General features: G+C 43.2%; 1 protein-coding gene across 2 annotated transcripts in view; it reads left to right on the plus strand.

Moving 5' to 3' along the window:
- Window positions 1-14,150, plus strand: part of SRGAP1 (SLIT-ROBO Rho GTPase activating protein 1) — a 257,917-nt gene that overhangs the window by 96,719 nt on the left and 147,048 nt on the right. For both annotated transcript variants that reach the window (XM_036456361.2, XM_036456362.2), the window contains exon 2: window positions 13,798-13,993. In XM_036456361.2, the coding sequence (XP_036312254.1) occupies window positions 13,798-13,993 (196 nt within the window). The remainder of the gene's footprint in view (window positions 1-13,797; window positions 13,994-14,150) is intronic.

A 14,150-nucleotide genomic window follows, 5' to 3' on the forward strand; every position in this document is an offset into this window, starting at 1 on the left:
TATTTTCCATTCCGAGAAAGTCACTGAGTAGTAGGAGAAGTTTAGAGTAAGTCAAGCCATTGGCATCCAGGTTACAAATAAGTTCACTTAAAAGCCAGGAGCTAGCCCTGGCTGGGCGCCTCCGTTGGTTGGAATGTCCTACCACCCACACCAAAAGGTTGCTCTTTCGATTCCCGGTCAGGCACATATCCAGGTTGTGGGTTTGATTTACAATCAGGATATATACAGGAAGCAGCTGATCGATGTTTCTCTACACCCTCCTCTTTCTCTCTTTCTGAAAAATCAATAAAAACATATCCCCAGGTGAGGATTTTTTTTTTTAAACAGGAAATAATATAACTCACTAAATATGTCACTTTAAGTAATTTTGATTGGTTTTCCACACACTATTTATATTGCTGCCTCGTTCATGAGCTCCCCCAAATTGTCATTGGTTTCAATTTTGTTTCAATATTTTATCTTATTTAATTGCTGATATTAAAAAAAAACAACAACCTGTAGATTAATCAAATTATCCAGATTTCTGATGTGTCCATTTAAAGAAGAAAAAAAAAAAATCAGTTTTGGCATAATTACACCAGGCTTCCTACATAGAAGCGGTGATCTGGAGCTTGGTGGCTGGATGTCACTGACTTAAGAACAGACATTATCGTCCCTCATTCTTTTATTCTCTGCTTCATTCACTCATGGGGCTTGTCTGGCCTCTGAGGGCATTTGAGTTTACTCTCGATATAATGCTCGTATGCAGGGCTGAAGATAAGACTAAAAGTAGCCATCATGGCAGCCTCAGGATGGGACTGTTGAATAATATAAAGTGCTTTGTTGGATCCGGGCACGGTGTTCTGACGTTGGGATGATCCAGCCAGCCAACCCTGTCACCCGATTGAAGAAGAAAACCAGGGCGCTCCGGAGAGCTCTGGTCCGGGAGCCGCCGGCGCCCTGCACACCGTCGCCCGCCTAGGCCCAGGGTTACTTGGCACCTGTGCCGGAGAAGGAGCCAGGAGAGTGGCAGGGGCTCAATGGCATCCATTCAGCAGCTTTCTGAATGCCGGCAGCCAAGAGACCGTCAGCTGTGCCTGCGAGGAGTGTGGGTGCCCGCCAGGAACATCTAAACTTCAAAGGGGGGAAAATTGTAGTACTGTGGGCGAAGGGGGAAAGCGTTTGGTCCTGTTGAATTGGGGATCATTTTTACAAAGAAGAAAGATGGTGCAAAGGATTTCGGGGAGGACTCTATACCTGTTTTTAGTCACCTTTCCACTCGACCCCGGAGGTGCCAAAATAATTAAAATGCTCGAGGAGCTGCAACATCTAACCATGGAAATAGAGGGAAAACAAAGGATTTCTACTGTTTGGTCTCAGAGTTACATAGAATTAGACTTCTGTGAAAGAAGCAAATTCCATTAAAATTGAAGTCACACATTTATGACCAATTTTGATTTCCGTGGGGTGGGGGTGGGGGAATCTTACGATTCTGAGCATCCTATACTTTGGTCCTAATAGGAAGAAGAAATTGTGCTTTCTGTTGTTCTTGACATTTTATTTTCGTGCTGGCCCAGGCCTGAGGCTGGTGTCTGGACTTTGTTAAGAAGCAGAATGTGCCCTTCAGCAATCTAAGAGCCTGCAGACAAGCGCGAGTAGACCAAAGCATTCCCACACCAGGTGCCCAGGTCTGAGGCAGTGACTTCCCGAAGACCTTCGTCACTCACTGCGCATGGGTTTCATTTCCTTCTCCAGCCCCCTTTCCCACACAGCCCTCCTTTCCCCTCTCTCATTGCTCTTGCTTTCCCTGATTCTTTGCTTTGTTTTCCCATCAAGCTGTATTTCCCTTTACCCTATTCTTGGTCCCACCTTCTCTCTTTCCCACAGTCTATCGGCCCATCGCCTTCCTAACAGAGCGGGTACACAGTGTGGGCAGAGAGCTGCAGGGAAAATATTCCATTAAAAGCCAGTGTTCAGCCCTGGCCTGCGTGGTTCAGTGGTTAAAGTGTCCGCCTGTGAACTAGAGGGTCTCAGGTGGGATTCCCGGTCAAGGGCACGTAACCTGATGGTAGGTTCGATTCCTCCCTCCCTTCCTCTCCCCTTCCCCGGCCCGAGTTGGTGTTCCTGCCCCACCCTCCTGCTGATCCAAGATCCAGTCGTTAAACTTCACCTTGTAACAACTATTTGCATATTACATCTTTATTATCGATATATAGGACACCCACACATATATAAAATACATGGTTGACTTTTTAAAATTAACATCTTGTCAAGGATTTTGTGGGCTAAAGCCTAGAAGGTGTGTGTTCTGTGCTGTAGACTGTATTGTGCTTTTCCGTGGTGTCGATGCTGAAGAAACATGGCTAACGGGACTGCTGTCCGCTCCTGAGCCAGGGCTTTAGTTCACTTGGAGCCAGAGGTCATTGGAGCTCTCATTTATTCAACTGTAGGAAGTTAAATCAAATAAGTTGCCAAAGTCTATAATGGAAGTCTAAAGAAAGTGAAGGGAAATAATTGGTGCTTCCTTTGTTGTTTTCCTAGATGAAGGTCTTCTCTTATGGTAGAAGTAGACATGTAAAATATACCTTCGATTGAGGGATGTTTAAAACATTACGATATTCAATGCACGTAACCAAAGAGGACATTGTGTATGGGAGAAACCTTGTAGGGCTGGTTGCCCACGGACCACGCGGAGCAAAGGATGAAGAGGTAGTGGAGGGGCAGCGGGCTGCAGGGAGAGGGGAAAGGAAAAGCATTTTATGGTATAGCGAATTTGGGTCCGAAGTCCATATATGCATAACTAAGCATTTTGATAACTCGGTATCTTTACTGAAGCAAACATTTATCAGAGATAGCTATTGACTATCATGTGCTATGTGAACATTTAGAGACATGATCTTTGTTTTTGAGGCACTAATTTGTAACCTGTGTAGTTCCAAGTGTTGCAGTAATTATAACATAATAGCAATAGTACAATAATGATTTTAAAACAAAAGCAGTTGACCTAATTATAGTTTCTCTGACTTAAGCCATAGCATCATGACATTCAGGAAATACTAGGGAATTGACATTAGCATTTAGCTAGTTAAATAAAAAAAAAATTTAAATCTTTTTTTTTTTTGGGGGGGGGGTGATGATTCTTTTGGCTTTTTTTATGTTAAATGGTAGAAATACAGTAATTGTTTTTCTAAATGATGCTAGACACAGCACTTACACTTTTATTTGGTACATTAGCAGTTATACAATATATAGTACTCTAACAAATGACTAGAAGGCTGGGCCTGGGTCACTTGGCTTGCTCTCTGTTGTTACTCTGTTTGTAGCTGTTGAGCATTATAATTTTGTATCATGGACTTTGGAGTCAAATGCACCTAAATAGGAATTCAAGCTTTAGTACGTATTAATCGTATAACTTTGGACAAAACAGTCTCTCTGTGCTTCAGTTTTCTCATCTATGGTATGGAGACACTGCGAAACAGGATTGCTTTGCTGTAAGGATGAAATGAGCTAAGATGTACCAAGTGCTGATCCCAGGATCGGGAGCCTAGTAGGCACTCTGTGAATATTCTCCCGTTATATGCCAATGGTAAATTGCTTGTGAGGTTAAACTGTATTCCAGTGCACACTTTCAAATTGTAATTACTGCAACAAAGGGAGCAGCCTGTCTTTGAAAAAGCTTCCATTTGCAATTAACTTCAGTACAAAAGATTTAAACTGGTTTAAAAGCTTCCCATTCTTAAAACTTACTCAGAGAAAAATGTGCTGGATTTTGTATTTACTCCATGAGACTTTGTGTCGCATTAGATCGGGACAGAAGGTCAGCGTTGAGAGGATGCCTGGAACCGTTGTCAGTAACACAGCCATTCTAAAATGTAAATCTTTGTACTCTGTACAGATCAATGCCTCCCACACACTGTCCTTTTCCTTTAGTGAAAATCAATCCGCTAATAGGGTCTTAAATGTCCTTGCTTAATTACGGGGAAGTTAATGACATCCTGCCTCTGGTGCACTCTAAATAAAAGCGGTTTAGTGAATCTTCCAGATCTGTACTTTCTTAAACTGGCCTTTCCTGCGGTGTAGATAAACTGCGATCATTGATCACCTTAATTTATTGTCTTTTATCCTGGCCAGCTTTCATCTGGGGGGGGGGGGGGGGGGGAGTGCATATTTGTTTTCCATACTTTACCCGAACTTGTTGTCCAGGCCAGTGGTCGGCAAATTGCGGCTCGTGAGCCACATGTGGCTCTTTGGCCCCTTGAGTGTGGCTTTTTCATAAAATATCACGGCCTGGGCGAGTCTGTTTTGAAGAAGTGACATTAGAAGAAGTTTTTAAAAAATTTCTCTCAAAAGAAATTTCAGCTGTACTATTGATATTTGGCTCTGTTGACTAATGAGTTTGCCGACCACTAGGCCAAAATATAAGATTTGGCTTTTAAAAGCGATGAAAACTGATGCTTTTGTAGCAAGCTTTTATTCTAAAATAACGCCGAGGTTAACATCATTTCAAATGGAGACATTATAATGAAAACTTAGATAGGAAAATGGATACAACCTCTCTTTAAATGCCAGGAATGTGCACGTGCCTTCACTTTCATTTCTAAAACAGTGAGGATTAGGGGTGCCGAGAGCACAGTTTCTTACCTTAGTTTAACGATGCTCCCCACAAATAGGCCCATCGTCCCTGGAGTTCTAGGATGAGGCCATGCTTTTGAGCTTAGAATGGAAACAGCCTGGTGTCATACATATCTGTGCTCTCGAGTTTGCTTAAGGTACTGGTGATTTCCTCGTACAAAGGCAGAGAAAGACTTTCAGGGTTTATATTTTCCACGAGGCACCTGGAAGGTTACACCAGGTCTGGCCACCATTCTAAACTCCCTTCCCCAGGGCCTCACTCTTTGGGGCCAGGGTGTCGAAAACAACAATTTTAGTTTATTTAAGGAACTACATTTTCATTCCCCACATTGGCACAGCCTTCCAAATCTTACGTATCTTTTTTTTTTAAAATATATTTTATTGATTTTTTACAGAGAGGAATGGAGAGATAGAGAGCTAGAAACATCGATGAGAGAGAAACAACGACCAGCTGCCTCTTGCACACCCCCTACCGGGGGATGTGCCCCCTACTAACGTACGTGCCCCTGACCGGAATCGAACCTGGGACCTTTCAGTCCACTGAGCCAAACCGGTTTCGGCAAATCTTACGTATCTTTTAAAGGTAGAGCAGGGCCAACCCCTTGAAAGCTATTACTGGTGACGACCCTCGTTGGCCTTTGATCTTTCCTTTTCCGAAAGTCCTTTCACTTGCGTAGCTAATGCATGAAATCTAGGACTGTTTTCTTTTTTTCATTGCACGTTCTGTGGTAATTGACCGGTTCCGTGCTTTGCCTGACGGGGAAGCCTTTTCGTATCTCATCTCATGGCCTTTGGGAGGGGAACGTGGCAGCTACGCAGTTTAGAAACATGAGTTCTGCAGCGATATTTGCTCCTCCAAGGTCTCACTTCTAACTGAAACTGGTGTCCTGATACTCTGTTTTCCTTCCCTTGCTTGCTTTGGGCAAAAGTCTTGTCTTCTCATCAAGCCTGCTAACTCTTCCAGACCTTTCCGGATGGAACTCCCCATTTCAGATTCCACTTAGGAGGAACTGAGATGCCAGTTCACCCCTATCCTGGAAGGGCAGTGTCCTATAGATGAGTCTTCCTTCCTTTTTTCTTCCCTTCCTCCCATCTCTCCTCCCTCTCTCCCTCCCTCCCTCCTTCCCTTCCTTTCCTTCCTTCCCTTTATTGTCTTTATTGGGGTGACATTAGTTAATAGAATTATAGAGGTTTCAGGAGTACAATTCTATAATACATCATCTGTATATTGTGTGTTCACCACCCAAAAGTCAAGTCTCCTTCAATTACCATTTATCCCCGCTTCATCCTTACCGCCCCCCCCCTTTTCCATCTGGAATCACCACACTGTTGCCCATGAGGGGTGTGTGTTGGGTTTTTTGTTTAATCTCCTCGCCTTTTCCACCCAGTCCCCCGACCCTCTCCTCTTTGATAGCTGTCAGCCTGTTCTCTGTATCCTTGAATCTATAATTCTGTTTCTGTTTTGTTTGTTAGTTAATGTTGTTCATTCACATTTCCAATTTTAGATTTTTAAATGGTCATTGGAAAAAGTAAAATAAAACGGTTGAACAGGTGAAATGAATTTCAATAATATGTTTTACATAATCCAATATGTCTAAAATTTTTTATTCCAATATTAATTGACCATGGTCCCCCACCCCCACCCCCACCCACGCCAACACCCTCCCCTACCCTGTACCTCTCATTGCTCCTTGACTTTCATACCTTACCTAGAGGCCCGATACATGAAATCTGTACAAGAGTATATAGGCCTTCCTTCCCCCGGCTATTGGCACCGGCTTCCTCTGGTCACTGGCAGGCACCCAGGACCCGGGCTTCCCTTGCAGCCCCAGCTTCGTCCAGAAGGTCATCTGGAAGGACGTCCTGTCTAATTAGCATATTATGCTTTAATTAGTATAGATATTAGTATAGATATCCTTCATGTCACTAGCTCTCACTATCTGTTTCCATTGCCTGTCCCTTCACTGGGGATGAAGCTCATGACGTTCAGCCTGTTGTTTATAGCTGCTAGTAAGCAGTCTGGCACAAGGAAATACCCAATAAATATTTCTCATATGAAAGCCTACTGATACTAGCAATAAACCATCTCCATCTGTTTCCCAGTGGTTTGCAGATGACAGCATGCTTTTCACGTGTACCTCTCAGCAGTCCTTGTGCGTTTACAGGATGAAGTGTGGAGAGGATAAGTGACTTTCCACATCCCATGACTTGAGAGAGGTGCCTTTGTAACTCCAACCTGGGTCTGTTGGGCTCAGACTTCTAGGGAAATGAATACTTAGCCTTGGCTTATTCAGTCCGTTCACTAAAAAAAAGTCACAGCTCACTTTTATGGAGAATATTTCAAAAAAGTCTGCACCTGGTGTTTAATTAGTGGGTGTTAGGTTGTGTATGTTTTCACAGGAGCAAAGAGCATGTGAACAATTGATGGAACCAGTTCTTTAAGAGAAGAAGAACCCAATGAGACTCTTCACGGCTAGAGCCTCACTGGGTTCTTCTCTTAGAGGCATTCCAGTGGTTCTCATCTGTCTGTTGGGAAAAATTCCCAATAGTCTATGGATAAAGGTACTGATGCATCCAAACAGAATGTAGACTTTTTCTTTTTTATGTCATAAAGAACATCTGACCCAACAAGACTATGAGATAATTGAGATGGTTTGTGATGATTTAAAATGTTGTCTTTATTTGGTAGATAATCATAGGTGTCACACTCAAGCTATCAATTTTATATCCCAGTCCTGGGCATTCAGTAATTTTTAGAGAAACAGCCCAGTCTGAACTCAGTTTCTCCCCCTCCCCTCTGCCTCCCCCTCCCCCTCCCTCTTCCTCTTCTTACTGGGGATCTAGCCTGCAACCTGAGCATGTGTCCTTGACTAGAATCAAACCTGGGACACTTCAGTCAGAGGGCCAAGGTTCTTTCCAGCTAGGGCTGGACTCAGCCTTTCCATGAAATATGCATCATTCTGTGGTCTCACAGACGTTTATTTTAAGAATTAAGACTACTCTTCATTAGAGCAATAGCAAGAAATGCCTTCATTTCTTTCTTTTGTAGGCACTTTGATTTTGTTTGGTATTAGTCAGTGGTTTTACAGCTTAGAGGAACTACTTCAATTTTTAATGTTTTTTTTACAAATTAATTGAGTAGTTTGAAAGCACACTTTTTAAAAAAAATATATATTTTATTGATTTTTTACAGAGAAGAAGGGAGAGAGATAGAGAGCTAGAAACGTCGATAAGAGAGAAACATCAACCAGCTGCCTCTTGCACACCCCCTACTGGGGATATGCCCGCAACCAATGTACATGCCCTTGACCGGAATCGAACCTGGGACCTTTCAGTCCGCAGACCGACGCTCTACCACTGAGCCAAACTGGATTCGGCTGAAAGCACACTTTTTGTGTATTATTCTTGTTGGATTATTGATGTTGATTAATTCTGTGGTGATGTTCTAGTAGAACAGAAATGAAATAATAGTCATTTAAAAAAACCAGTAAATTTTAGCCTTGTTAAAAAGACCATTATCATTATTATTATTTAGTAGATCCTGCCCTAGATTTAAGTAATGACTGATTAAAGCTTGCTCAGAAATGTCATTTTTCTCCATAAAAGAGATTGCCCTGTTTTTTGCAGTTGGGATCATGGTGAAAGCCCCTCCTAATGTTTTATTCGGTAAATCTTTTGTATGTAGCATTAGAAATTGTAATGAGTAATGTATAAATAATGCTGGCCAATAAATAAATAAATGTACTGTTCTAGCTTATAAATAAATTCAGGAAGAAATAAAAATAATCAAGTATCCTGGCCAGGTTGGAGTGTCATCCCCATATAGCAAACGGTTGTGGGTTCGATCACCAGTCAGGGCACATATCTAGGTTGTGGGTTCAATCCCTGCTCAGATGTGTACGGGAAGCAACCAATTAATGTTTTTCTCTCACATTTTCTTCCTTCCTTCCTTCCTTCCTTCCTTCCTTCCTTCCTTCCTTCCTTTCTTTCTTTTCCTCCCTCCCTCCCTCCCTCCCTCCTTCCTTCCCTCCCTCCCTCCCTTCCTTCCTTCAGTCCTTCTTTTTTTCCTTCCTCCCTTCTCTCTCTAAAAATCAAAAAAATGTGTCCTCGGGTAAGGATCTACACTAATAAAAGAGAAAGATGCAAATTGACCGTACTTCTGTGACATCCACCAGCTGATCAGGAGTGAGTATACAAATTAACTCAACAAAATGGCAGATTAATTTGCATATGCAGACATGGAGCAAAGACTGAAGGCTCGACTGCCACTGGAGCCAAGCCTGAGACTGAAGGTTTGACTCCACTGCGGCCCAGGTCCCAAGTGCCGGAGGAAAACTGGTGCCAGCAGCCAGGGGAAGGAAGGCCTATTGCATGAATCTTCTTGCCACGGGCCTCTAGTTAAATATTATAATAATGATGATGCAAGAGCCATTTTATGAAGACACCATTTTAAAGTGCTTGCCTCATGCATCGTCTAATTTGATAAAAGCCTGAAAAGTACTAGCCATGGGAATATGAGGAGTTATTTTGTGGTTACTAGTATCATTCTCAGAAATGTCCCAAAAGCTGAAATTTTATGGAATTGTGATACTACAGTATTTCTCTATATTACTTCTGTATTGAGATATAATATATATCTTCCAACTTGCAGTTCCCTGGATTGTAGTACATTGACAGTTTAATAGCCACCACCACAGTCAGTTTGAGAACATCTTCATCATCCCGAAAAGAAACCTCGCACCCTTAGCAATCACCTCCCATCTCCCCCAATTCCATCAGCTCTGGTCAACAGCTAATCTGCTTTCTGTTTCTCTGGATTCGTATATTCTAGGCATTTCACACTAAGGGAATCACTGTGGTCTTTTGTGATTAGCTTCATTCACTGTGCTTATATTTTCAAAGTTAGTTCGTGCTGTACCATGAATCAGTACTTCATTTCTTTTTATAGCCACATTTTTTAAAAATCTCTTCACTAGTTGATGGACAGTTAGTTTTTCCCCCACTTCTCAGCTGGTGTGAATAATGCTGCTGTAAATGTTTGTATACACGTTTTTGTGAGAAGATATGGTTTCATTTTCCATGGATTTGCTGAGTCTATATTAACCCAACAATCACCTTTTAAGGAACTGCCAGATTGCTTTCCAAAGGGGCGGCACCGTTGTACATTCCCACCAGCCGTAAATGAATGCGGGTTCCACTGTCTTTGCATCCTCGCCAACCCTTGTTCCCGCCTGTCTTGTTGATGATGGCCATCATCCTCACGGAGGTGATAGGCTACCTCACTGTGCGTTTGGTTTGCATCTTCCTGACGGCAGTGCTGTGTAGCCACTTTTCCGGTGCTGTTGGCTGTCTGTATATCTTCTTGGGAGAAATGGCTCTTGTTGAGAGCCTTTGCCTGCTTTCTAAGTTGGGTCATCTGTATTAGGTAAGAGGTTTATATATATCCTGTGTGTTACATGCCATTGAGTCGGCTCTGCCTCTGGTGGCACTGTGGTGACAGATGCCCATAACGTCCTGTCCTCACCGGCCCTGCCCAGCTCCGTACATTCACGCCTGTGGCTTCTTGTATGGAGTCTGCCCCTCTCAGAACCGATCTTCCTCTTTTCCTACGACCTTGTGTTCTTCCCAGCATTGCCTTTCCCAAAGAACCCCGCCCTCTCCTGCCATGCCCAGACCAGAGCAGCTTCAGTTTGGTCGTGTCTGCCTCCAGGCTTCGTTCGCTCCAGGGCCCACGTGCTTATCTTTCTGGCTGTCTATGGGATCCACAGAGCTCACCTCCAACACCTTATTTCAGATGGATCCATTTTTTTCTTATTCTGGGCACATGTTGCTTATTAGATGCATGATTTGCAATCATCGTCTCCACGCTATGGGTTGTATTCCACTCTCTTGGTGGTTACAGCTGTGTACGTTGTAACTTATCTCCTGGGCCATCGGGTCTTTCAAGCTTGTCCACTGTCTGGGCAGCTCCTCTTTCCTAACTTCCTGGGGCATCCCTTTATCGCTGCACTGAGCTCAGCCTGCTGATACTATCAGCTGAGGATGTGCCTTCCCCACTGAAGGAAGCTGCATCTTACAAATTTTTGTAACTCCGGTGCCTAGGGCTCTGCCTAACACAAAATAGGAATGCAACAAGGGCTTGGTCAACTAAATTAACTCGAACCTTGTGTCTGAAAAAACAGATGCAGGTCAATATGAATCCAAGAAAGCTAATCGAGTAGGCCCGGCAAGAGTGTCCTTAAATCTGTTGGAGGGAGGAAAACTGAGGTTCCTTCCACAGAAAGAGGCTCACAGGTTTTTCCAGAAGTCACCACTAACTGTGATGCTTTCTTCCATTGTAGCCCTAATGACTCTGTGGTCCCTGGGCTGACAGAGGTGCGATGCTCTGTGGCCCCAGTGGTCCCAGCGCGGGGATCCATGGTGCGCCACGGCTGCTTCGGTACGTGCTGAGCAGTGGACCGACACTTCCGTGACCATTGACTGACTTTACTCGTTTACTTTTTTTTTTTTTAATCAATCTTTATTGTTCATATTATTACAAAGGTTCCTCATTTCTTCCCCCCTCCACCAGGTTCCCACCCCACCCTCTGCCCCCTCCCCACCCCCCATTGTCCTCATCCATAGGTGCACAGATTATGTTCAGTCTCTTCCTCCCCCCACCACTCCCCCTTTCCCCGAGAACAGTCAGTTCACTCCTCTCCCATATCGCCGACTCTACTACAATCTCGTTTACTTTTAAACCCTTTCGTGCTGTCATTGGGTTAGCTCAGCTCTAGTGAGGTCGTTCTCATAACGCCGCACTGTGTGTGCAGGGAGGTGACCTACTGCACTGCGCTGCCTCGTGGCTCTGGTGTGGTGTAAGGAATCCCAAGTTTTTCTCTTCCTAACGAGGCATTTTGATGGCAGCACTTTCATATTGATTATTTTTCCTTATGGTCTTTTCGGTCACTCGTCCTGAACTTTTCCTAAATGAAAGATGTACTCAACTTCATTCTCCTTCTCCAGTTTGGGGAGCGTATTTTATTTTCTCTCAGCGTGATTCTGAGACCTGCCCCTCCACATGTTCACTATTGCACATACTCCCATGGAGTAAAAAGGCTCTCCCTGCAGAATGAGGGTGAGGTTTAACCTGCTTGCAGACATTCTTCCTTCTCAGAGCTGCCCAGTTCTTGATTTTGAACCCCGAAGGCAGCACGTCAGAGACTCTCTCAGAATTTAAGACAGAAGAAGGAAGCCATTTAGTTTTTGTGTACTTCTGCTGAGATCTGACCTCTCAGCCCCTGTTATTTCTTATTTGGCTCTAAGGCAGCTTAAACATGAACACACACACACACACACACACACACTCACAGAACTAGTTGACAGCCTAAGCCAATGGATTTATTTTCTCTTAGCACAGCAAGATGTGCTAAAATAACTAAACCTTGAAAGCCTTGCTGGGATTCCTGAATGAGAAATTCTCCTACCTTTTATTTTTTTTTCTTATTCTTTTCCTTTATGAAGCAAAAATAGTTCTGTGTCCGTGGGTGAAGGAGCTTGGCAGACGTGATTATAATAATGTATTGAAAAACACTTACTTTGATTGACTAAAAACCAGATGCTGTTCGCAGTAGTTAAAAGCCTGTAATAATGTCTTCACCACACTTCCATGAGATGAATAAGAGGACCCCCCAAACTAGACGTGGAGAAGCTAAGAGAGGACACGTGAGAAATACTCCCCCATCTCCCGCCAAGGTTCCCATGAAACAGCGTTGCCTGGAACATAACCTGATTGGGGTAGAGACTTGCTTCATAATTATTGTGTCTTCTCTGCCAGGATGTAGGCCTGGCGCACCACAGCTGCTCCAGGCAGGTTGCATGGGTGGGAGGCGGGCAGAAATGTTCTCTTCATCTGACTGACAGACCAGGTTAGAGGTCCTAGGGCGCCACTTACTAGCTGAAGTCCTGAGGTAGTATCGTTAGCCCCCCTAAAGGTCAGCTTCTAGTATTTGTAAAATGGGGATAGACGAGTATGGAACTTTAATAAAATGTCAAGTCGTATTTCATGAATATTAGTTATTAATAAATTGGGCAAATTTTCCAACTCCCTATTCAGAACTTGACTGCCCTGCTGTTAATGAGCTTGATTAAACATGGGCAAATGTGCACATATATACCATCAGCTCAGTCATTCTCTATTTAAAAATGATAGACATCGAGGAGGTGTTATTTGGACACGGGTTTTTATTAACTCCACTGAATTAAACTCAGCTCTCACTGGGAAAGATGAAATGAAGTCTTTCCAGAATGAGTATTCTTATCTTTGGAGGCCAGCCCTGGATCTTAGAACAAAAACAAATCAGTCGTTATTAGTTACTGTATCTCATTTTCCAAAACACATGCTTCATTGTTGCAATCATTGACAGATAGTTTTACACGACACATTTCTGCCATTGTCTTCTTGCTAAATCACTAAATGACCAACCTTCGTGTTCCTGATGTATCAAAAGTGTCAAAAGATTCATTTTAGGATTATGTGTCAAGAAGGCTGTGCGTCTGAACACTGTGTAACAGTGAAGAGCCCTTGACGAATGCAATAATAAAGCGGGATCCGAGGATTGCCCCGTTATGAATGATTTGGATGTAGAGAGAGAAATTATTTTTAGGCACAGCATCCCTACAAACCCTGAAGCTATGTGTTTTACAAACTGGAAATTTATGCACTAAATAAAAATTACCAGATGTCAGTGTCGGTGCGTGCCAACTGGCAAGTGTGTGGTGGTTCAGCGTCTGGGAGAAATGATGATCACTTCTCTGCCATTCAAACTCAGGAGGGGTGGTTGAGGTAAAATGCTGCTGAAAAAATTACAGTGTGCTCAGCTACCCGAAGATCTCACATGTTACGAATTGTTATCTGAAAGGCTTTAAATTTCCCCCCTCATGACTCCTTGCGTGTTTGTGGCATTGCAAATGTAACCCATGTTCCTGTTCTAATTTTATTATATTCTTTCCAGATGCTTGCCTCATTCTCTTAAAGGGTCAGCAGATACGTTATTGAAAGAACCGACCTGGACACAGCAAGTCTCATAGAGGTCCAATTCAGAGCTAAATGCACGACAGGATTAATTAATTACTTGTATCTTGCACATACCAGCCTACCTCAGTAATATCCGTGACATCATCAAATGGGTTCTCTTCTCTCTTTAGAGATTCGAGCTCAACTGGTAGAACAACAAAAATGCCTGGAGCAGCAGACAGAGATGCGAGTTCAGCTTCTGCAGGACCTGCAAGATTTCTTCCGGAAAAAAGCCGAAATCGAGACGGAATATTCTCGGAACCTAGAGAAGTTAGCAGAAAGGTTCATGGCAAAAACAAGAAGCACTAAGGATCATCAGCAGTACAAGTAAGAGAGACCTGACTCAGATTCACCTTTCCAAGGCCATCGCCTACCTTTTTAATACCCTTGTTCGTTTTAAGATTTTCCCTTTTAGTCTGATAAGCTGCTGATTGGCATAATCCCATAGGTTAAAACAACCGCCTACATTTATGAGCATTAGTTT

Source organism: Pipistrellus kuhlii, unplaced genomic scaffold, assembly GCF_014108245.1.
Source record: "Pipistrellus kuhlii isolate mPipKuh1 unplaced genomic scaffold, mPipKuh1.p scaffold_m20_p_3, whole genome shotgun sequence".
NCBI lineage: Eukaryota > Metazoa > Chordata > Mammalia > Chiroptera > Vespertilionidae > Pipistrellus > Pipistrellus kuhlii.